Source organism: Tursiops truncatus, chromosome 11, assembly GCF_011762595.2.
Source record: "Tursiops truncatus isolate mTurTru1 chromosome 11, mTurTru1.mat.Y, whole genome shotgun sequence".
In the NCBI taxonomy this organism is placed as follows: domain Eukaryota; kingdom Metazoa; phylum Chordata; class Mammalia; order Artiodactyla; family Delphinidae; genus Tursiops; species Tursiops truncatus.
In genome coordinates, this window is record NC_047044.1 from 84723501 (window position 1) to 84746819 (window position 23319).

The 23319-nt window shown below is 32.9% G+C and overlaps 1 protein-coding gene and 1 pseudogene across 10 annotated transcripts in view; both read left to right on the top strand.

The window, feature by feature from the left end:
- C2CD5 (C2 calcium dependent domain containing 5) overlaps positions 1 to 23319 on the top strand; it is an 82557-nt gene that overhangs the window by 5910 nt on the left and 53328 nt on the right. For 9 of the 10 annotated variants that reach the window (XR_002176605.3, XR_002176606.3, XM_019936494.3 and 6 more), the window contains exons 3-9: positions 4170 to 4256; positions 5648 to 5819; positions 7095 to 7190; positions 9471 to 9626; positions 10471 to 10669; positions 15903 to 16054; positions 20807 to 20892. Coding sequence is in view for 8 of the 10 variants with exons in the window: in XM_019936494.3 (XP_019792053.1) it covers positions 4170 to 4256; positions 5648 to 5819; positions 7095 to 7190; positions 9471 to 9626; positions 10471 to 10669; positions 15903 to 16054; positions 20807 to 20892 (948 nt within the window). In the remaining 2 variants the exon portion in view is untranslated. Of the gene's footprint in view, positions 1 to 4169; positions 4257 to 5647; positions 5820 to 7094; positions 7191 to 9470; positions 9627 to 10470; positions 10670 to 15902; positions 16055 to 18950; positions 19143 to 20806; positions 20893 to 23319 lie in introns of all 10 variants that reach the window. The other variant, XM_073788968.1, reaches the window with a different exon arrangement.
- On the top strand, positions 7261 to 8505 carry LOC109550380 (leucine-rich repeat-containing protein 34-like; annotated as a pseudogene).

The window sequence follows — 23319 nt, forward strand, 5'->3', positions numbered from 1 at the left end:
ACACAGATGATATGTTTTGGTTTATGCAAAAAAGATGACACAGAACTGTCAACGGTGGACCCTTACTCAAAGAAGAGGCTTCAGTCTTACGATAAAAGATAGAGGAATGAATATTTATTTATATGTTTTATTTGAAAATGTTTACTGTTTGTATCATTTTTAATGATTATCTGATCTAACCAGATTATTTGATTGACTAATCAGATATTGGTCCTGATTGCGTTGGGGTTGAGGGAATTTCTACTATATATGATGTGAGGAGTTTAGGAAGCCAGTGAAGACCAAGTAGTACTTAAGGATGATTATTGTGGGAATCTCCAGGATGAACAGGATGGGATTCTGTACCAGGGGAGTATTAATCAAAATATATCCCAATATTAATGTGCATGTTACAAACTGTTCCGCTAAACTACATTATCATTTTGTGTTTATCCAGGAGCCTTTGAGGGAACAGGGAGAGGAAAGGAAATTCATATTTAATGAGCATTTTCTACCAGACATTTTGCTAAGTCTCTACATACATTATCCTGTTTAATGCTCACAGCAACTCCCCTTTTCAGAGGAGGAAGCAGCTTTAAATAACAGGTTAAATAACTTTCTCAAGGTAATTTAGCTAATGAGTGGGGAAAGAGAAAGCGTTTACCTTACTAGGGAATCTTGTTAAAATCCCTGATGTTCTTTAACTAAATTGTAAGACATTCATTTAATTGCTGAGTAATAAAATCTCCTTCGAATTAAATAAGGCCAAATGAACTCTGATTCTTCTTTAGTAGAAGGGGAATCACCACAATGTTGGCAAAACATACACTCTAGCCTTTTTCTTCTTCTAAAATCTTGTCTTTTGCTTGTTTGTTTAATATAGTGTGGGGACTATCAGATTTTTACTATATCTAGAATGGACAGTTTACCAAAAAAAAAAAAAATCACAGTATAGCACTACATTATAATGGGACAAAACTGAAGAGGGCTCTGAAATCATAGCTTAAGAAATGATATGCTGTTTTTGGCAGTTGAGCCAAACTCCTTAAGTACATTTGGCTTTTGAATGGTTTTGAATGCTTTTATGAATCCTAACGACATTTTACTTCAAATAAAGCAGTTTTTAGGTAAATTAAACAATAAGTATTTCTTTGATATTTTGAATATTGAAATGTAATGAAAGCTAGATAAGTAAGATTTCTTAAGTATGAGCAGATTTCTTCCCAGGTTTCTTTTTCCTTGTTTCATTTCTTTAACATTTGTGATTTAAAAGTAAAAAAAAAAAAAAATTGTGCAGGTAATACATTTGGCCCTTCGTATCCCTGGGTTCCACTTCCTCGGATTCAACCAACTGCAGGTAGGAAATATTTGGAAAAAAATTCCAGAAAGTTCCAAAAAGCAAAACTGGAATTTGTTGTGTGTGATTGCTGTTTACATAGTATTCACATGGTATTTACAACTATTTACATAGCATTTACATTGTGTTAGGTATTAAAGAGATGATTTAAAGTGTATGGGAGGTTGTGCATAGGTTATGTGCAGGTACTGTGCCATTTTATATGAGGGACTTGAGCATCCACAGATTTGGGTATCTGTGGGATGGGGGGATGGGTGGGAGGAGTCCTGGAACCAATACCCGTGGGTACTGAGGGATGACCGTACATGAATAGCTCCTGTTAGAAAAGATTCAAATACTCAAGTAAAACTTGAAAGCCCCTTACTTCTTACTTACAACACTATACTGTGTTGTCTACACCCTTATCAGTCCCTTCAGAGATAATTGCTGTCACTTCTTTGGCATGTATTCATCTACTCCTTCTCCTTGGCTTTAAAAACAAAAACAAAAACTTTTACATATCATATTTTTAAAAACAAATGTAATCATACTTTTTATATTCTACTACTTGGTTTTTTCAGTTATTATGCCATTGACATCATCCCCTGACAGTACATGTAATCAACTCCATTCTTTAGTAGGGAGCATGTGATTTATTTAGTCATTTTCTTGTTGTCACTAGGTTTTTGTATATCTTTTGGGAAGGGGCCATATGTGAAAGTACTTCAGGAGAAATTCCCTGCAGTGAATCCAGAATTTTATAACTGAATCAAAACAGTTTTTGCCATTTGAATTTTATTTTAATTTTTGATGTTTTTGAATTTTAAATAATCCATTTAAAAAATAGGTAATATATGTGCATGGCTCAAAATCCAAAATGTACAGAATGAGTCAGCCTCTCATGGCCTTTCCTTTAACCGATCTGTCTTGTTTCGTTTAGTGGCCACTGTTAACATTTGTTGTATATCCTTCTAGAAACAATCTGTGCATATATAGGCACATATCATATGCCTTATAACATTTTGCCATTTTTTTCCTCCACAAAGAATGCCGTACACACTGCTCTGCAGTAGAGGGATGTATCTTGGACATTGTTCCATACTAGTGCACGGAGAACTGCTTCTGTCTTCTGTACAGCACTGCATTGTGTGGCTTTCCCATACTTAATTTAGCCAGTTCCTGATTGATGGACTTCTAGGTTATTTCCAATCTTTTGCTACTATAATGCTGCTTATATATGTCATTGTGCACCTATGTATGAATTTAAAGGGTATAGGCATTTAAAATTTTGATAAGTGTTGTCAGACTGCACTTTGTGAAGATTGTTCTAATTTGCATTCACAGCAACAGAGTATGAGAGTGCCTCATTCACACTGTGTTTTCAAACTTTTTGATCTTTGCCAACCTGGGTAGTAAAAATGTCGGTTTAGTTTGATTTCTCTTAGTATGAATGAGGTTTTCAGCTCTTGATATACTTAAAAGACATCTATATTTCCATTTCTTTGAATTTCCTTTTTTTGGTTGGTTTGTTGATCTTTTTCTTATTGCTTTGTAGGAACTTGTTAGAAATTGAAGAAATTAGCTGTTTGTGACATATTTGGCAAATCCTTTTTCTCACTTTCTTATTTATCTTTGACTTTATCATATTCCTTACCATGCAAGAACTCATTATTTTTATGTAATTTCTTAAACCTTTTCAACCCTCTGACCAAACTGCCTAGGTACCAAATGGTTGGTATCATTCCTTGATAATTCAAATTGCATGATAAAATAACTAGAAAAATGTACAGAAGATAATAACTATAGGTTTGGGTATTTTGCTTTTAGAACATTTTCTGGACTGATTAAACATTAATATCTACAAGTATTATAATACCAATAGTAGGGTTGTAGGTCAAGAAGGAAAGGAGATTTCATAGATTATCTGATTAAACCAGCATTTCCTAAGTATCTACAACATGCAAAACTCTTTACTGGGTATCGGGATAAACCTTTAATGAATTTTGAGGTTAGAAAAGATACTTAATGGTGATAACTGATAGAATTAGGGAAGAGCTTAGAGAGATCAAGTTTAGGAAAGGTGAAACAATCTAGGAAGTAGTTTCTTAACTGTTTTGCTCTTAAGCTTCCTGACCGCTTCTCAAGTCCAGCCTGAGGTTTCACAATCTCCATTCTTTCTTAGAAGCAAGTCCCAGGGATTTAGCCTCCTTTCTGCCTTCTTCCTTTTCTTCTTATTTACTTTTGCATTTTGATTTAGTATCTGCCAAGACTGGCTATGAAACAGGGTAGTCTCCCCATTCCAACCCCTTTTATTGTCCCTGAAGATAGAAACATAAAACCCTTAATGACCATAGTTTATTGCTGATCACTGTGTATGCACAGGTAAGGATTTAAAAAGTAACAAATACTGAGGAAGTGAGAAAATATGAGGATATGTTACTAAGTTCTTATAATAATGGGCTGTAGTTCTGGATTCCCTTGATGAGATGGTAAGAGTCAGTTGTCCTTTCTACCTTCTGATTGTATTTTGCTGGTCCTCCACCCTTAAGACTTTCCCCTTTTGTCTGAGCTCCTGTTTAGTGAAGACCATGTGATTACTTTCTCCACACTGACATAATGGTCTGATTTTAATTTCCCTGTAGAGCTAGTCAGGCAGAACAGTGGGTGATCCCTTGTTCCAGGTGTAGTCTATAAACTTGCCTGGACCCATCCATACTTTCTTGCCTTTTGTCTCAGGGGATAGTTGTCTTTTATCCCCTTCATGGTTAATCCTCCTATTGTTTAGCTGATGTTAAATTTTAATTTTATTCACATTTTTAATATTTTTATTTGAACTGTTCTTACTTGTTTTTAGGTAAAATTTGGTAATACCACCTTTAAAACAGATGTGTATCTCAAGTCCCTCAACCCTCAGTGGAACTCAGAATGGTTTAAATTTGAGGTAAGTTTTTAAATGTCAGCATTTTTGCGGTGACCCTTTTTTCGCAGGAATGATTGGACTACGTTTTATTTCAGGTATAGTAGTTTTCCTACACCATAAAAATATTTCCTCAGAATATTGAGTTTTCAAAAAATTATGTTACAGTTCAGAAAATATCATATATGAATAGGAGAACCCAGATTAAAAAGGTATTATATTATTATATAGTAATTTTCTCTGGATTTTAGCATATACCAAAAATCACTTAAGAATAATGTACAGATTAAACATCTTTTTGAATTGAGATAAAAATACGTATCATAAATATTGCCATTTTAGCCATTTTTAAGTGTACAGTACAGTAGCATTAATTGCATTCACATACATACAATGTTGTGCAACCATCACCACTATTTCCAAAATTTTTTCATCACTCCAAAGAGAAAATACTCATTCAGCAATGACTCCCCATGCCCTCCTCTCTCCAGCCCCTCGTAACCTCTAATCTACTTTCTGACTCTGAATTTGCCTATATAAGCATTTCATATAAGTAGAATCATAAGTATTTGTCCTCTTGTGTATGGCGTCTTTCACTTAGCATAATGTTTTCAAGGTTCATCCGTGTTGTGTAGCATGTATCAGAATTTCATTCCTTTTTATGGCTGAATAATAGTCCATTGTATGAATATGCCATATTTTGTTTATCCTCTATCTGTTGATGCACACTTGGGTTTGTTTCTGCCTTTTGGCTATGGTGAATAATGCTGCAGTGAACTTTGGTGTACCAGTATCTGTTTGACTTCCTGTCTTCAGTTCTTTTGGGTCTATACCTAGAAGTGGAATGGCTGAGTCACGCGGTAATTTCTGTGTTAAGCTTTTTAAGGAACTGCCAAACTTTTCCACAGTGGTTGCATCATCTTACATTCCTACCAGCATGTGTGAGAGTTTTGGTTTTTCCATATCCTTGTCAATACTTGTTATTTTATTTTATTTTATTTTTAAAATGTAAGCCATCCTAGTAGGTCTGAAGTGGTATTCACAGTATAATTTTAATGTGTATTTTTATTATGAATGAGGTGAGTTTGCTTTCCTATGGCTAAGGACCATCTGCATTCTTTTAGTTTGAACTGTCTCATATTTAAACCACCTGAAGAAGGTATTTAGGTTTCGGAGGTTGACTTCACCAGACTTGATGACCAGTTTAATACAAAGAATGTAGATGTGAGGTGTTATCTAATTGGTTTTGATTTGCATTTCCCTAATGACTAATCTCTCTACCTTTGCTTAGAGATAAATCTATAAGATTTCTTTTCCTGGAAATAAGTAATCTTTTACATTTGGTATATGTATACATTTATGGTAATGAAGATTTTTAAATTATAAGATTTAATTTTTAAGATATACTTTTTTAGGTGGATGATGAAGATTTACAAGATGAACCTCTCCAGATCACAGTTCTTGACCATGATACATATAGTGCAAATGATGCCATTGGTAAAGTGTACATTGACATTGATCCTTTACTCTACAGTGAGGCTGCAACAGTCATCTCAGGATGGTTTCCAATTTATGATACCATTCATGGTAAGCAATACATTTTAAGAAAATAAGTCACAGTCTTTTAATTTATCCTTAAAGACTTTTGTGTTGTGCCTGGTATTTTTAAAATACATATCTTCAAAAGATGTCTTCTCTTTTAATAGACATGTGGTAGTCTGTATTGTTGGTAGAATTGTAACTTTTCTGACCATAATTTGAAATAATGCCTGCTAAATTTGTACAATATAGTAAGCAAATGTATCATGTGAAAATCATCTAATATTGCTACTCTGTTTCTAAAACACATTTTAAAATGAATAATCTTGAAACTTTTCTACTTAAAAATTCTTGAAAGGAAAAAAATTCTTCAAAGGCTTTTTGTTGCCTAAAGCAAAGTTCTCAAAGTATGGTCTTGGGACATCTGTGGGTCCATGAGATACTTTCACAGGCTCTGTGAAGTGAGATGAGAACTGTTTTCAGGATAATACTTATATGACATTTGCCATTTTTAGTCTCACTTTCTTACAAGTTGTACAATGGAGTTTTCAGAGGTTTTATGATGTATGATGTTACCACACATTGAATGTAGAGCAGAAATTAGAATCTAACTATTTCATTAAGCTACACACTATAGAGATTGGCAAAAATGTAATGTAATGCCACTCTTATCACTAAAATTTCTTTTGTTTTTCAGAATAGTTATTTTTATAAAAGTGTTTATTTTGACATAAATCGATTTACTGCTACTTTAAATGAAGTAATAAGTAAATATTTGTCTAAATTCTCAATTTAAATTTATAATATGGTAAATACTGAAGGTTTTGACCTGCATAGACAAAGATTCTTTGAGATCTTCAGTAATTTTTGAGATTGTAGAAGGGTCCTGCAATCAAAAAGTCTGAGAACCACTAGCCTAAAAATATGTCATCTCTTTAAAATGGCAGAGGGACCATTATGGGCATAAGGAACTGGCAGATGCTTCTGCCTACAGTCTTGCATTTTTCTGTCTATTTTACATTTTTGACCTGTCAATTACATTGATAGTAGTTTATTATAAGAAGATAAGATGTTTGATGAGATTTATGTGTATTGTAACATTCATATTCTATATTATTCATTGATGTTTAAAATGGTAAAATAAATTGGAGAACAGGATTTACTTAAATAAATTAGAGCATCTATAGAATGAAAATAATTAGGAAACAAAGTTAGCATTGCTGTTATGATTGATACATTATTTTTAAATCATTATTTGCCTGATTATTTAATTATACTTTATTTTCTTAAGGTAGAAACTTGTTTTTCCTTTTGAAATTATAGGTATCCGTGGGGAAATCAATGTAGTTGTCAAAGTAGACCTCTTCAATGATTTAAATCGATTTAGGCAGTCGTCATGTGGAATCAAATTCTTTTGCAGTAAGTAAATATATTTTATTACTCATTTGACAGGAAATTTAATAATTGTTAAATATGAGAAATCAAATTAATGTTTCAGAAGTCTAATGGAAAACGTATTATACCTTGGTCTTAATGCCAGAGAGAAAATTGTGAATTTTTCAGAAGTAATTACTGTAGCTCTGGGAACTGTTTATCTGATTTTAAAGTAAATGATATCTAATTTTTCACAAGTTCATAGAAAGTTTTTTTAGAAAAATCCAGTGGGGCATGTGTGTGCATGCGGTCATCATGACAGTGACACTGTGGCCCACAGGGAGGCTGCCTCTGGCTGTTCCCCACATCCTCCCTTCTCTAGTCTCTGTGCCAACCTCTGCCCACAAGAGTGTGATTAGAAGGAATCACATTAATCATTGCTGGTTACAGTCACTTAACTCCAGTAGAAAGGGTAACAGGTGAAGATTTTTGGATCTTTTTCAGAATTTTTAAAGAAGAATCCATATATTAATGAGACAATATTTACATAAACCTTATGTTTAGTGATATTGAGTCTGAGGTGGAGAATTAATTGTTAAAGCACTACATAAGATTACAGCTCTGAAATACTTAAGAATGACTGGAAACAAGATTGAAAATAAAGGTGGAATGTTTTTTCCTGCAATGCAGCAATTTAATTCATCCTTAGAGAAATCAGATATGGGAATGCGAAGTGTGCATTTGTAGGTGAGCTGTGCATTTGCTACAGTCCTAACTCAAAAGCCAACAATTAAGGGAATAAACCCAAACGGACCTATACAGAAAGAGTCCACAATTCATTCAGGCCACATGTTGAAAGAAAATCACTGCATTGTTAAACTAGGTATGTGTCTGCATAATATAAAACATTGTGATATGAAACAGATGATACGCTGTATCTGAACAGTAGCCTATGCTACTTTGATGTCAGCGGGTTGTCAGAGGTTAGCGACAACATAGGGGGAGAGGACTTGTCACACTTTCTCAGCCAATGAAAACAAATCCCATTAATGTCTACATTTGGGAAACAAATTTGATGAGGCTATACGTGTGGCATATTCAGACTTAATTCAAATGGGCTCTTCAAAACCAGGCCATACAGACGTGGAGCCATTTGTGGTGGATGGACGTGTATATCTTGCAGAAGTCTCAAATGGCTTTAAAAAGCAGAATTATTTAAAAAGTATAATTACTGGACACTAATTTATAGAGAAGATTGCAAGCTAATCATCTAACGTAGATTTTACTCTTGTACCAGTAGGTCAACAAAGGTTAAAATAATTTTCACGTATTTGTCTTACTTTATAAAGGTTAATATTTTATTGCCCATTACAGTTCTTTCAAAAGTTAGAACAAATTACTTTTGTCAAATGTGTAAAAGATCTGACTATAATTAAGCTTTGAATAACTGTCAAAAAAAGAAAAAGCCAGTGGCATTTTATGCTGGTATAGGATGCTGAAAGATAGGAGTGGAGCACTAGAGGCGGCACTGTGGTACTATCCATAGTGACATAAGCATCTACAGGTATGGAGCCCTGCGGATGCCATGAAATATGGGTCACAATTAAACAGATCTGGGCAATTCATAGCCAGCCTGGACTAATAGGGTTGAAAACTCCTATGTAGTGGAGTTAGTTTCAAGGCATGCATATAGTTTGGTATAGATGTTCTCACATTCTCCCCTTTTTAATAAATCCTGTGACGTTTGTTGTTCTATGTATTGAATGAGTCTATTAAGTAGTATAGTGACTACTGAACCAATTGGCCTTATAACCATGGATTATTAGAAACTACAGGCCTGTATGACTTCTCAGATTATGTCAGAAAGGTAATGGCTTGATTTTTAAGGCTGCAGTATGTGGTGTGCAGAACTTTTTCAAAGGGCTTCCAATGATTAGAGTGTTTTGGTATTCATTATCTGCTTTCTGATTTTTTATATAATATCAGCTAGCTCACTTTAATTTTGACTTTTTTACACTTCGTATTGAACGCTATTTAAGATGGTCTGTAGCTATTTTCTAAATTATAAAAATACAGTTTATATCTTACTGTGCTTACTTGAGAAAGGCAAGAGGCCTCATGAAGGAAAATGATTATTTCTAAGAATAAAATGGAACTTAGAAGACTGTTTGATTGAAAGTATTATTATGATTGCATTGAGGTTATCACAGTAAAAGATGTTCTTGTACTATGTATCCAAAAGGTAAGAACTTAGTTGTACATTTTTAAAAAGTTAAATTTAGCCTTGTGATAAAGAGAAGCATAATAGATAATTTTTTTTAACAGCGACATCTATTCCAAAGTGCTATAGAGCTGTAATAATTCATGGATTTGTAGAAGAACTTGTGGTCAATGAAGACCCAGAATATCAATGGATTGATCGAATTCGCACACCAAGGGCATCAAACGAGGCCAGACAGAGACTCATTTCTTTAATGTCAGGTATTTAAAAAAAAAAAAAAAAAACTTCATGGCTGATTGACTTAATCCTCCAAAATTCTTCACTTCCTTTTGACATGCTACTAAAACTTTACAATGAAGACTATGAATTGTTAACTGACTGATTCCCTATCCCTGGCCCCGTCCTCCTGAACACATGTGCATTGCCATCTTATAACAAGACAAAATCTGAATCAGAAGCTTATAGTTACTTCTTAACTAGGTAGTAAAAGGAAATTGGGCTTATGAAGTGGCATGGTAGAAAATGCCCTGAACAAGGAGTAGGAAACTGAGTTCTAGTTTTCCTCCTTGGAGTGTTTATTTGTTGTCAGAGCTCAGGTAATCTCTCTAAGGTGTTTCGTTTAAATGTTGCCTTTTCATAGTCCTTTTCTGACAACTTGTACCTCCTTTTACCCCTACTCCCCCGCCACTCTTACCCCATTACTTTTCTTTATTTTCCTTTGAAGAACTTATTTCCATCTAAAGTTTGTATTTATTATGTACATATGTGTGAGTGTATATATACACTCACGCATACATACATACACACACACACACTCACACAGATATATCACATAATAAATACGTTATATTTAATAAGTACAAATGTTTATAATAAATTTATGTATTTAAGTAGAAAATAGAAATATATTTATACTTATATTAACATGTTAATTATATTTAATATTTATAAATACGTACAAATGTTATATTTAACATAATGTTACACTTAATATATTAAATAATCTATGATTTTCTGGACTCTTTCCTATTACCACCATGTCCAGCTTTGTATTATGCAACATGCAGATAAGAGGCCGACTGTGTTTTCTTCCTTTTTTCGTAGGTGAACTGCAGAGGAAGATTGGCTTGAAAGTACTTGAAATGAGAGGAAATGCAGTTGTTGGGTACTTACAGTGCTTTGATCTGGAAGGCGAATCTGGGTTAGTGGTACGAGCCATAGGAACAGCGTGTACACTGGATAAATTAAGTAGCCCAGCAGCATTCCTTCCTGCATGTAATTCCCCGTCCAAAGAAATGAAGGAGTAAGTATGAATCGATGAATTGTTCTTATGGAGCTCTTTATCTTTTGTCTACATATTTTCATTTGATTTGAAAAATTTTTTTTTTTTTTTTTTTTTTTGGTGGTACGCGGGCCTCTCACTGTTGTGGCCTCTCCCGCTGTGGAGCACAGGCTCCGGACGCGCAGGCTCAGCGGCCATGGCTTATGGGCCCAGCCGCTCTGCGGCATGTGGGATCTTCCCAGACCAGGGCACGAACCTGTGTCCCCTGCATCGGCAGGCAGACTCTCAACCACTGTGCCACCAGGGAAGCCCTGATTTGAAACATTTTAGTAGAGTTGTTCAACATACATTTTTTCCTGCAGCAGTTTTCTTATCAGAGATGACTATCAAAATTTGAAGCTTAAAACTATTTAGATATTCCTAATATTTTATTTATACTGTCATGAAATTCAAATTAAGTAATATAAAATTAAACTTGTTCCACATCTTTAGACACTGTATATCTAAAGCTTATGCATTCTGAAGAATTTTACTTGTTGTCTGGGGAATGCTTAATACCCTATATCTGATAATCCAATTATGCCTATCATTAGCAACATAGTATAGAAAGCAGGAAAGATTGACCTGTGCAGGGGTCTCAAACTCCAGTGTCTACAGAGGCCAAGTAGTTTATATAAATAAAATAATTGGGTATAATGGAGAATACTGGGGACTGCATAAAGCAGATGTTGGCAGACTTTTTCTGTAAAAGGCCAGATAGTTAATATTTCAAGCACTGGCCATATAGTTTTTATGTTTGTTTACCCAAAAAAAAAAAAAAGGAGTTTGCCAATCTTGATCTAAAGGAATTTAAACTCTTACATTTTTTTAAAAAAGTATTTGTGATCCAACAGAACATTTCTTTTGGCTCCATTTGGCTAATGTGTCATCGTTTGTGCCTAAGGCAGAGATTCTCAACATGGTGTTGGTGGTGCTATCAACAAAGAATGCTTGAAATGAAAATTTTCTGTCGTAATGCTTGGGGTGAGCAGGATGATTCTATTGGGGACCAGAAATGCTGACTGTCCCACACAGCTAGGGACAGCTCTGTACAACAAAGACTTGTTCCATACTAAATGCCAATGGTACTTCCATTGAGAACCATTGCTCTAGAGATTCTTCTAGATCAAGGGTCAACAAACTTCTTTGGTAAATTACCGGAATGGAAATAGCAAGGACTCAACTCTGCAGATGTTGCATGAAAGCAGCCGTCAATAGTATGCAAATAAATGAGTGTGTCTTTGTTCCAATAAAACTTAATTATTTTCGAATCAGATGGCAGGATGGATTTTGGCCTGTACTGTATATAGTGTGCCGACCTCTGTCTTTTATCATCAGGAGGTCAGAGTTCTTCTGTAGTCAGAAAACCCAAAATGTTTCCCAGTTCAGCAGTAGTCAAGAGAGGTTGCCTAGAAAGCAATCACAATTTTTTTTTTCAAACAGTCTATGTAAAAGTGAGATTCTTTATCAACTTTTTCTTTTTGTTTAATTGTTCCTTTCTGCTGGCCTTTAGTTATTTGGGTTAAATTTTAGTCACAAGAGGGAGCACAGTATTACATATATTTTCTAATTTTATTTGGAAATATATTGATAAGTGAAATGTTTTAAATGATTTATTGAGTGAATTTGCTTTATCTTCCATTTAAAATCTGTCTTAAAAAAGATATGAACTGCCTTCTGCTACAGGTAAAGTCAGATTGCAGGTATAACTTTTTGAGGGATTTAGGGTTTTTTTCTCTTTCCGTAGCAAATTTAAGTAAAGAGCTGGGTCCCTCTTCCTTCTGCCACCCTCCAGCTTTATCTGTACTGCCTGAAGGGGCCTGGCCTTTGCAATTGTGATGTCTGAAGTTTTCCTCTTTTCACTGAATTACTTAGTGGAAAGAAAGCTGCAGTACCTGTTGGTGCCTTAAAGTGACATATGGATGGTAGGGGAATACATTTCGCCTTCATTCAGGAAGGCGAACATTAATGTAAATCTGAGCTTGTCTAAGTTTTCTTTTTCTAATTTTGTTGTAGCCATTTGCCTTAAATTGTCAGCTATTCACTCCATGAAGAATTTAAGTGGCTTCATTAAGATTTCCTAATGGCATATTACTGCATAAGTCATGTTATTTAAAAAAACAAAAACAAAACCTCAGGCTGCTTTATTTCAACCAGCTTCTTTGTATTTTTGTTAATGAATCAGTTTGGGCACTAGTTTAAAATTGTTTTATGAGTCACCTGATTATAATTATTTTGGTTTTTAATTTTAACATTGTTGATTCTAGACAGGGATTTGATAAGGTAGTTTGGATTATGTTCCTGCCTGAATAGATTTAATGTTAGAAATACCACTAGGGTATTCTTGTAAGGCAACCTTTCATGCAAGGAGATTGATAAGAATTAGGACTCAAAGAATACATTATGGTGATGCTCTCTCCATTGTACTTGGATTTTAATTTGATGTCATAATTTGAACACTTAATGATGTTCATTTTATTTTACTTTTATTAATGGTGTGTTCTGCTCCATCAGTTTGTGTTTTCCTTTTAGATATTTAGTGTATTATGGAGTATAAAGCTCTTTGGTGTTTCCTAGCTGAACTATCTTGATGGTAGAAAGTGCATTTAAATATGGTTTATTGATTCTCTAATTTAAAAAAAAAGTACTTTCTAGGAGACATTAGTCATAGTTTCTCCTCTGTACGGCACCGATTCTTAGACTTTTTAACTCCACTAGCCACTTACTTCAACAGAGAAAGAAAAAACAAAAATAAAACCTCACCCAGTTGCTTGTGTAGAAATTAGTCACCAGTGAGATATTTGATTTTTACCAGTTAAACACTTTAAAAAATTAAATTAGCAACAAAAGCAGACACATTTGTCCTATAGTAAAAGCAGTGATATTTTCAGAAAGTTAGATGGTCTTTAAAAGACCATTATTGCCAGTTAACGAAAACTCATGTTTGGATCTTGATAAATTGTGATTATTGGGAATGTTCACAGGACAGCGGAAAAGGAAAAAAGGCCAGGAAAAGTTGGGCTCTCGATTACTTTTAATTTGAATTCTAAAAAATGGGAGTATGGTAGTTTTTCAGAGTGTAGTGACTTAATTCATTTCCCCTCATTGTGCATAAGGGAAGGCATTGCACAATGAAATAGTTGCTAATATGAAGTCTAGGATTCTTAATTATATAATATACCTTTTTTTCCCCATCCACTATAACTATGCTCTTTCGGCTAAATTTCTTTGTGAAAATTTAAGTGCCATAGATGTATGTTTCTGGTCTAAGTGTATCTGGTCTAAGTATCCTTTACATGTGCATAGATGTGATCTATTGCAGGATGTTAGTTGATATCTTACACAATTTCAATTTAGAATGTAGTTTAACTAAATTCTGTTTAAGTTTAATAAGCTATTCTGTTTGAAAGCTACACAAAAGTCATTATATTGCTTAATTAATGTTTTTTTTTTTTAAAGCGGTGTCCCTTTGCTTTGTTTTGTTCCCAGTGTAACCTGGTTTTAAGCTATATACTTGGGGTGCTGAAATATGGAATAATTGGATCTATTTATATTAATTCAATTCACTCATTTCTCTTTATGCTGTCATTTTCATATTCTTATATAACTCTGTCTTGATATGCTAGACAGAAACAGTTCTGTTAGTTAAACTTCCTTTGTAGAAAAATATATCAGCAGTTATTCATATCTCAGTTTCAAAGTAGTGTAAGAACATCATATTTGGCTTTTCATTTTTATGTGTGTTTTCTTCCTGAAATATTGTTTAGTAAGCTCTGTGGTGATCAAAATAATAGCAAACATTTTAAAGTAACTGAAAATCCAAATTTTAATCTTTTTCTTATTTAATTCCACTGGCAGTTCTGCTTGCTATTTTTCTTATTCACATTCCTAATTTATTAATCTGATTCTTTGTAACTATTTCTTAACAAATTAATATTTAGCTCTTCTTTTTTATCTCAACTTGTTTTGTGCATGCTAGGGATTAAAAAATAATTCCTGTCCCCTAACTACAAGCTCCTTTGAAATTATTTTAACATAACTTTGCTATCTCTTGTATGTATTGTTTTCTTTTCTTCCACTTTGACCACAAATTCCCTCAGGTCTCCGCTGGTTCATCCTCCAAGCCATGGATGCCGCTCGACTCACAACAGCCCAATTCATACTGCTACTGGCTCACGACTTACTCAGAACTTCTCTGTGTCTGTTCCCACTCTCATCTATACTGGTACGAGACTGCTCAGACTCCAGAGCTGGGGAAGCAGGCCACGGGCAGAGTGGCTGCAGAGGGCAGGCAGGCAGGTAGCGTAGGCAGGTACCACAAGTCTTTGCTTCCTCCTTTTCTCACTTGTAGTCCAGTGGCACTGAAGAAATCCTGTATTTAGCCGCCGCAGAGGCTCTAACTACATGGAAGTGAAAGTGTTCTTCCAGCTTCCAAAGTCTCTTCCATAGATCCTCTAAGAACCCTATCTTGTATATGTATACTGTGAGTTTTTAGGAGAATCCTCCAGTATGTATTTTTGCCATTATTTCTGCATTTGGTTAGAAATAAAATTGATGATTGGACTCTAAGTGACATAGCTGCCAAAGCTTCTGATTTGCTTATTTTCTTTATATACAAAACTTGTAACAGTAGGGTCTGTTTCATTCTGTGGAAGAGAGCTGTTGGAAAACAGGTAAGCGACTCTTCTGCATAAAATGCAATGTTTCTGTGTAGCCTATATTCATTTTCCACTCTGCTGTGTTTTTAGCTGTGGCACTCTTGATGCTATAGGATAAGGAAACATGTTTTTCTTTTCAAGATATCTGTGTGTGCAAATATAAAAAATATTGTGAATATTTACACACACCATTTGCAGTCATCATTTTTTCTTTCGTAACTTAAAAAAGCATTGTTTGTTTGAAAATATTTTTATTCATGTATTTATTCTTTTTGTTTATTTCTTCTTTTAATGTTTTTTTACCCCCTTAGTCTGCCATTTCATGCTGTTTTGCTTTTTTACTTGGCTTATTAACTGTTTCAAGGCAGATAATTACTTATCTGGAGAATGATGAATGGTTAAACAGCAATTGGATGTCTTTGGCCTCATACCCAGCTCCACACTTAAGAAATGACTGCTGGCCCTGCCCCAATACTTCCCTGGTGTTTAGATCATGCTGCCTCCGTCAAGTCCTTTGGCACATGATTACTTAATATTTCTCCACCTTCTTCTGGCAGGATTCCCTTCAATGAAGATCCCAATCCCAATACTCACTCATCAGGACCCTCAACCCCTCTGAAAAACCAAACTTATTCCTTTTCACCTTCCAAGTCCTACAGTCGACAGTCCTCTTCTTCTGATACAGATTTGAGTTTGACACCCAAAACTGGTAAGGCACTTCCACTCACTTTTTCTCTTTTTTTTCCAAATATGTTTATGTTCCTTATTAGCTTTCCATCCAAGCCTTTCTTCCTGTTTTTGGCATTTAAGTTAAAAGATAATGTGAATACTGATCATTTTCAGTTACTACAATTAAAATGTGAAAATTTTGTGTAGTTCAGAAGTTATCTTGTTCAGAGAGCGACATTTTGTTGATTTAATCATAGCGTAGATAAGAAGGCCAGAATTTATTTTTGCATGTAGTCATTTTCCATTTCATGCTCAAATTAAGAGGAATAACATCGTAAAGCATTTGGATAGAAAGTAACACTAGTAGCTTGCAATCCAATTCCTCATGCAGTATAAGCATTTTTGAATTCATTGTTTCTATTTTGGAATTTAATTCTAAGATTTTATTAAGAAAAAATCTTACAACTGATTTGGTTATTTTGGAGTACATGTATCTATTTACTAGCTTATTATTTAAAATATTTGGTTTTGCTAGTCTTACTCTCTAGGTTAGAAAATAGCATTTTTGCTTTACTTATTCTTGCATATTTGCCAGGGTATGAAATTTATAATTTTTCCCTCTCCTATTTGTATTTTGTTAATCTCTGAGTTTTTGTGAATATGTTTTATGATAAAAACTGATTAAAAAAATCAAATTAATTTCTTACTCCTTAAAATAGAATTAGCTTATTTAAGTCATTGAATTATTCTTCTTAAGAAAAATAAAAAATAAATAAAACATTTAAAAGTTAATAGTTTGCAATTTTTGCAAATAGCATTTTTGTCTGGGAGTTTCCTTGCCAGATTGATGAAAACATTTTGCCTAGTTTATTTGCATTATTTTTAATTTATCATCTTTAATAACTTTATTTTTGTGTTAGACAAGAGATTTAGAAAATGACCCCAGATTTTACGAAAACAATGAAAAGAACCAGCACTACTTCCAAAGTAAAGAAAGGGCACTTTTAAAAATCCTATAGACATAATATCTATTTTTATAAATGTAGTCACAAAATGTAAAGAAGATAATTATTAACACCTAATTCTTTGAAAATAACTGCTTTATTTTTACATGTATAATTATAAATAACAACTTAAAATAATGTGATATTTGATAGTAATGGATGCTTTGGAATATGGCATCTTCACCATATTTGTGTCATAAAAACTGAACCATTGAAATTGTAGTGAAGTGGGTTTTTTGTTTTGTTTTGTTTTTAAATAAAGGCTGAGGTTCTGGCCTTGAAATTCATAACAATGAAAACAATAAAGACCTAGGATAGCATTTGAAGAGTAAGTTTTCTTAAACATATTTTTGAGGCTTTGTCCACTGGTTGTTTATTTGTGTATTCCAGGTCACTTTTCAGTATTTCTTACCTTCCTTTTTTTTGCCATACTACAGACACATTTTTGAAAGTATTTCCTTGGTCTTTCTGTTTCTTTTTTTTCATTCACCAGAAAAGCCAAGTCTAAAGAAGATTGTGAAGTAATAAATTAACTGAAAGAGACTTCTCTTCCCTTAGCTTTCTAGTAGGCAATCAATTGTACTATCAATGAAAACTTTTTTGCATTTTATTTTCTAGCTCCAAATTTTTAGTTTTTAAAAATTAACTTACAAAAGAGCTATTATTCTCATGTATTTCTACATTTATAAGCTGTCGCTAAATTAATCATTTTGTTTTACTATAACTATTCAATACCTCAATCGCATATTTATAGGATATTAACAATTTTTAGTTGTTTGGCCTTATCATGGGTCCCAAAAATATCTTTGAATACTCCTGAGGAGCATTGCTATTTCTCATGGAGATTTAAAGTGGCAAAATTATGAATGTTCTAAAGTTCCTAGAGCTGTAGTTCAGCATGTATTTCATGATAGAGTAGTTGTTTATGATTGATTTATTATAGGTAAATTGGAGAGCCAAAAAAATAGAATAAAGTTAATAAAACTTAGACTGAGAAAGTTGTTTTTCTGTTTGTAGTTAAAGCTATCACCCACCTTCAGATGGGTCTTCAGATGGGTTTTTAAAAAATTTCATATTGATTTAAATATTTTTATAGAGTCTAATTTTTGACATTTTACAAGGTTTTATTTTCATTTTTTTTCAAGTATTCAACGAGTAGGAGTGGAATTTTAGAATTCTAGTGTTAGGATATTGATGTGACACCTGACTCAAGCCAGTTTTTACTTTTTTTGGTCAGGCTTTTTGCCATGTATGTTTTTTGTGATCCAGAGGGTATTTCTTTGGCTCTTAGGTACTCAAATCTTTGTAAATATAAACAGTCCTGTGATAGGATTTGCGTATTTAAAATTTTAGAGGAAAAAGAAAATCATTAATGTACATCTCAAAGATGGACAGAAAGAAGTTAATATATTATTTATTTAAACTTAATGGCGACTATCTGCCTAATGTGGTAGCAAGTGTTGATTTTTTTTGAATGGGTATTCAATTAAAATACTCATAAGTGGTATGTTTTAGTTAATAACATTTGAAGAACTATACTTTTACCACTTTGAATAAGTTTTTATATTTGAGACAACAAATTTCTGGCTTTAAAAAATGTGGTACATTTTAGCTTTACACAGCCTTAAGCAAAAAATGGCAGGAAAGTCAGCTAAAAGTAATTAGAATGGCATAAAATCCTATGTTAGTGATTTAAAAATTTTTAATGAGTGCAGAGTTTGTAAAGGTTTTGTTGAATTTTAGACTCTGCCTTTTATTTATATTATGTTGAATAGATGATCTTGCTGATGACTTCATATGCTTACTTGATTTGTGTATGCATTTTACAGTTCATTTCTACTGTTATGTTTTGCTTCATCATTGCTTTCCTTATCCTGCATTTTCTGGTCATCTTCTGAATCTGCAACTTTTCTCTGCTACTTTCCTCCACAGCACCTTACCCACAGGGGGCTAGGATTTACCTGTGTCCCAGCTCCCCCTCTCTCTCTTGTGGTTCCCTTCATCTTAAAAAGTCCTGTCTTCTCCTCTCGGAACCTAGCCTTCCCCCTCATCCTTCTAGCCTTGTCAGCCCAGTTCTGAGGAAAAGTGTTTCTTTCAGTGAAGAGCTGTTCCTGGCTGCTTCTGGTAGGATCATATTATGTCAGCTTTTTAATCCCTTTATTTTAAATCATCTTTGAAAAAAATTAATTATTTCATACCATATAGAAGTATTGGGTATTTTACACAGCATGTACTCTTATTTTTCTTATTGGCAGACAGTTTAATGGTTAGAATTATTATGAGGACATGATTGAGGATTACTTGATGGATAATTATGAATATTCTGCTAAAAGAATTTTATGTATTAAAAATTATATGTCTAAGGACACGTAGATCTGCATATTTCCAATAATTTTTAGATTCTCATTACCAGAGTTTCTGTTTTAGATGCTTTACTTTCTTTCCCTTCACACCAACTCCATTCATGTTGGACCTATACCATCATGTTGCTAAACCATATAGTTACATTAGTAAATTATTCTGTTTGAATCAGTTTAAGTCTCATTTTGGTGATATTCTTTCATTATCCATTTTTTTTCTGTCCATTGCATTAATTTTCAAGTTATTCTGCTCTATTTTCTGATATTTCATTTATCTCTACAAAATTACGTTTTATTTTATGGTTTTCAATATGCTTCATATAAAAATCTTAGTTTCATTTCTGTGTTTAGTATTGTATAGTCTCTAAAAATTACATTTAGGTTACTACAAGAAAAATACATTTCTTTTTTATTTTTAAAGAACAGAATGGGACTATACACATGCTAACTTTTGTTTCCTTATCCAAGAACAGCTAAAAATGTAAAAGTAAATTAGTTCCTTTTTTAAGTCATCGTACATAGTAAATCTGCCTGCATGTATCTTCAGTTTTAAAAGGTGGGACTAAACTATAAACTCTAGTTTGTAGAGTACTGGCTTCTCACCTGTCCCCTGCTTTCTATAATTCTTTGACCATAATTGATCTATTAGTATTATCAAAAGAATAAACTAAGATAGGGAAAGAAATTTAAAATTAAGCCTTTAAAAAAATACATCTAAGAGCTTGGGAAATGTAATTTTCATCCATGACTGTGTACATTTGTGAGGTGTCTATTATATGCCTCTGGTTTTTTAAAAAAACTCTTTACGTTAATTTTTGCAAACGAGTGTTGAAAACTATGATATGACTATTAATACTGTTTTGTCATGAATGTTATGTTTAGGAATGGGAAATTATCAGAAAATAGATGTGACTATAATTCAGAATTGCCTGAAATTATTCATGCTCTTTAGAGAATTTTAGAATATTTTAGATAAGCCCAATTAGTGCTTTTTCTCTATATATATTTACTTTTAAACAAACATTTAATTTTCTCTTATTTCTTTTAGTACTCTTAAATTGTTAGCATGGTATAAATAATTGGTATTATATTGATTATTTTTTATTAGAAGATTCAACTTTTAAAATTGAATATTATATAAAAATTTATCACCTTAATATAATTTTATAAATGATTTTTAGAACAAATTAAGTCCAAAGCTTGCTGTGATCAGTAGGACTTTGGCATCTTGCTTCTAAAGAAAACTTTGTGAATAAAAAAAGTAAAATATGTGCTTAGTTGCCATCACAAATACTTTAAACTTTCTTTATACTTTATACTTTCTTTTTAACAGATTTTGACTCATGATATTTATGAAGATGAATGCAATTAAACTGTCTGTTTCTCTAGTTGTTTTTTGGTTGTTATTTATGTACTGATGTTCTGTAGGAATGGGAAGTGGTAGTGCTGGAAAAGAAGGGGGGCCCTTTAAAGCTCTATTAAGACAACAGACTCAGTCAGCATTGGAACAGAGGGTAAGAGTCACTCAACATTCTTTATTCTTACACTGTTAATATGATTTTATTATCATGCTTCCATGTACTTATAACTTATTTTTATAATTTTATAATAAGTTTATTTTATAAACTTATTTTTATAAACTAGTTTTGGTCATGTATCTATAATACTGTAATTTCAATCTAAAATATATTTAAGGTATCAGAGTAATTCATTTATGAATAATTACTTTTAATTTGGAATAATTCTATAAATATTTTTGTTTTGTCTTCCAATATTATATTAGAAATAATCTATTTGGAAATATCCATTGAATGATGAAATCATTTCTGATTTTACATTAAAGTTATAGTATGTAAAAGAAAATAGATAATTTTCTAGAAAAAATTTTATTGATGTTATATTAAAAATAATTCTTTAGTATATTAATATATTTATTTTCTGAGATGATTTTTATCACTGGCCAATGTCCTTGGGGTTAAGAAATGCAGATTCCATATTTCTACAGATTAACATAGATAATGTGGTTGTTCAGTATGTGAATGCATCACTTTTAATTACTATAAATTTGTTTTATTAAATATGTTGTATGGAACAATGAATAGTTAAAGTTTTGGGATGATTTTCTCTTTTTATTTTTTTGTATAAACGTCATTGCTAAGGGAGGATCACCTCATAGGTTCTGTAGGAGGCGGGTATGTTTCTGAACCTGTGTGAGAACCTATTTCATGTATCGGTAGCTTTTGTAGTTTGAATCTTGATCATTTAAATTTTATTTAAGCTGTTAACAAATGTTGCCAGCTTTTTTTCTTTTCATAATGCAAAGTTTTCTTTTTTTAATTTAATAGCACTATGAGGCTCATTTTTTTTTTTCTACTTAACTAATACAGTGCATGATTTTATATGTCATGTCAGTTATTTTAAGGCACAGTTCCATAGCTTTCATTATGTCTGATTTGGAAGTTATAAGCGTTTACAGAATTTTCTTTTACACGTTCCATTTTATACTAGCATTAAATTAAAATAAAAGAAACATAGTGAATGGCTGTAAAAGGGTGTATTTTATAAACCAAAGGTATTTCTTTTCTAGAGGTTGACTTTTGAGAAGAGTGTTTTTCAGATCCTATTATTATAAACAGTACAATAAGTAATTTTTTTAGACTTTCTTTCCTAGTGCTGAAAGTATCTGTGTACGCACTGTTTGCCTTTTAGACGAGGCTCCAGAGAACAGAGCTGAACAAACAGAGCGATGGGACTTTAGCAATACCTAGGTCTTTGCCTTATGCTCTGTCAGGTAGCAGTTGCCTTTCAGCTACTCTCACATCTGGCAGGCATACCAACCAGGCCATCAAGTAGCCCACCTAAACATTCAGACTGTGCATTGAAACCAAACATAGACTAACAACATGGGGAAGAAGGTCAAATAAAGGTGTGTGTCACTTACAGTTTTTAGGCCAGAGAGCTCTTACCGCCTCCCTACTCCCAGTTTTACACTCTCTCGAGTCCTGTACACTAGGAATATTTCCTGTAATCTAATTACCATTCTAGAATTCACAGGAACAGAAAAACTTGAGTTGCCTTGACGTTTGCTATAATGAGATTTTGCTTGTATGTTAAGCCCATGACTTTACTCTCTGTACTAAGAAGTTTGAAGAGCACCTAGCTTTAAAACAAAAAAAAATACTAATCAATGAAAATTGTTTTGGATTTAGTTTGGATAATATTTATGTTTTCAAATATGCTTTCAAAAATTCTTAAAATTTTGGACACATTAACATATTGGGCATACATTACTAGATAATCCTCGTGGCATTAACAGCAAAGGTATGGAGAGCTACAGTTTTCATTTACAACTTTATAAAGCCTCAATATATTTACATTTACATTACATATACAAAGCAATATATTTACATTACCGAACCTTGCAGTGGCAGTTACTTGAATTTGTGAGCCTCCCTCTCTACCCTGCGTACGTAATAATAGAAAAAGCATTATCTTGTTTGGCTTTCCCATTTACCTGTGGTTGCCATTAGTATGGGAAAAATATGTACAGAAGTATGAAGAATTCTCCCTGTATGTGTACAGATATGCCTTAACTCTGCCAAGTTGAACACTCGATCAAATTGAACACATGATCTACTTACCATTTTATATATTCATTTTAAAATACTCATTTCTACCCCTTGCTACCTTTAATAAACTATATGGCTTTTTTTTCTTATGGAAAAGAGAAGCTTTATTTGTCCATCATTTTTTTATTTTATGAGTTATTCAAGTAGCAGTTCTCAAAAATAAAAGTGTTATTATTTTTTTTCTCTCACAAAAGCATTAAAAAATAAGTTGACAAGATCTTGGTAACAGGTATCAGATTACTGGAAGATGAGAAATAGAGATAAAACTTTTATTTAGATTTAGGTTCTGCCTATGAACTGTTTGCTGTAAAG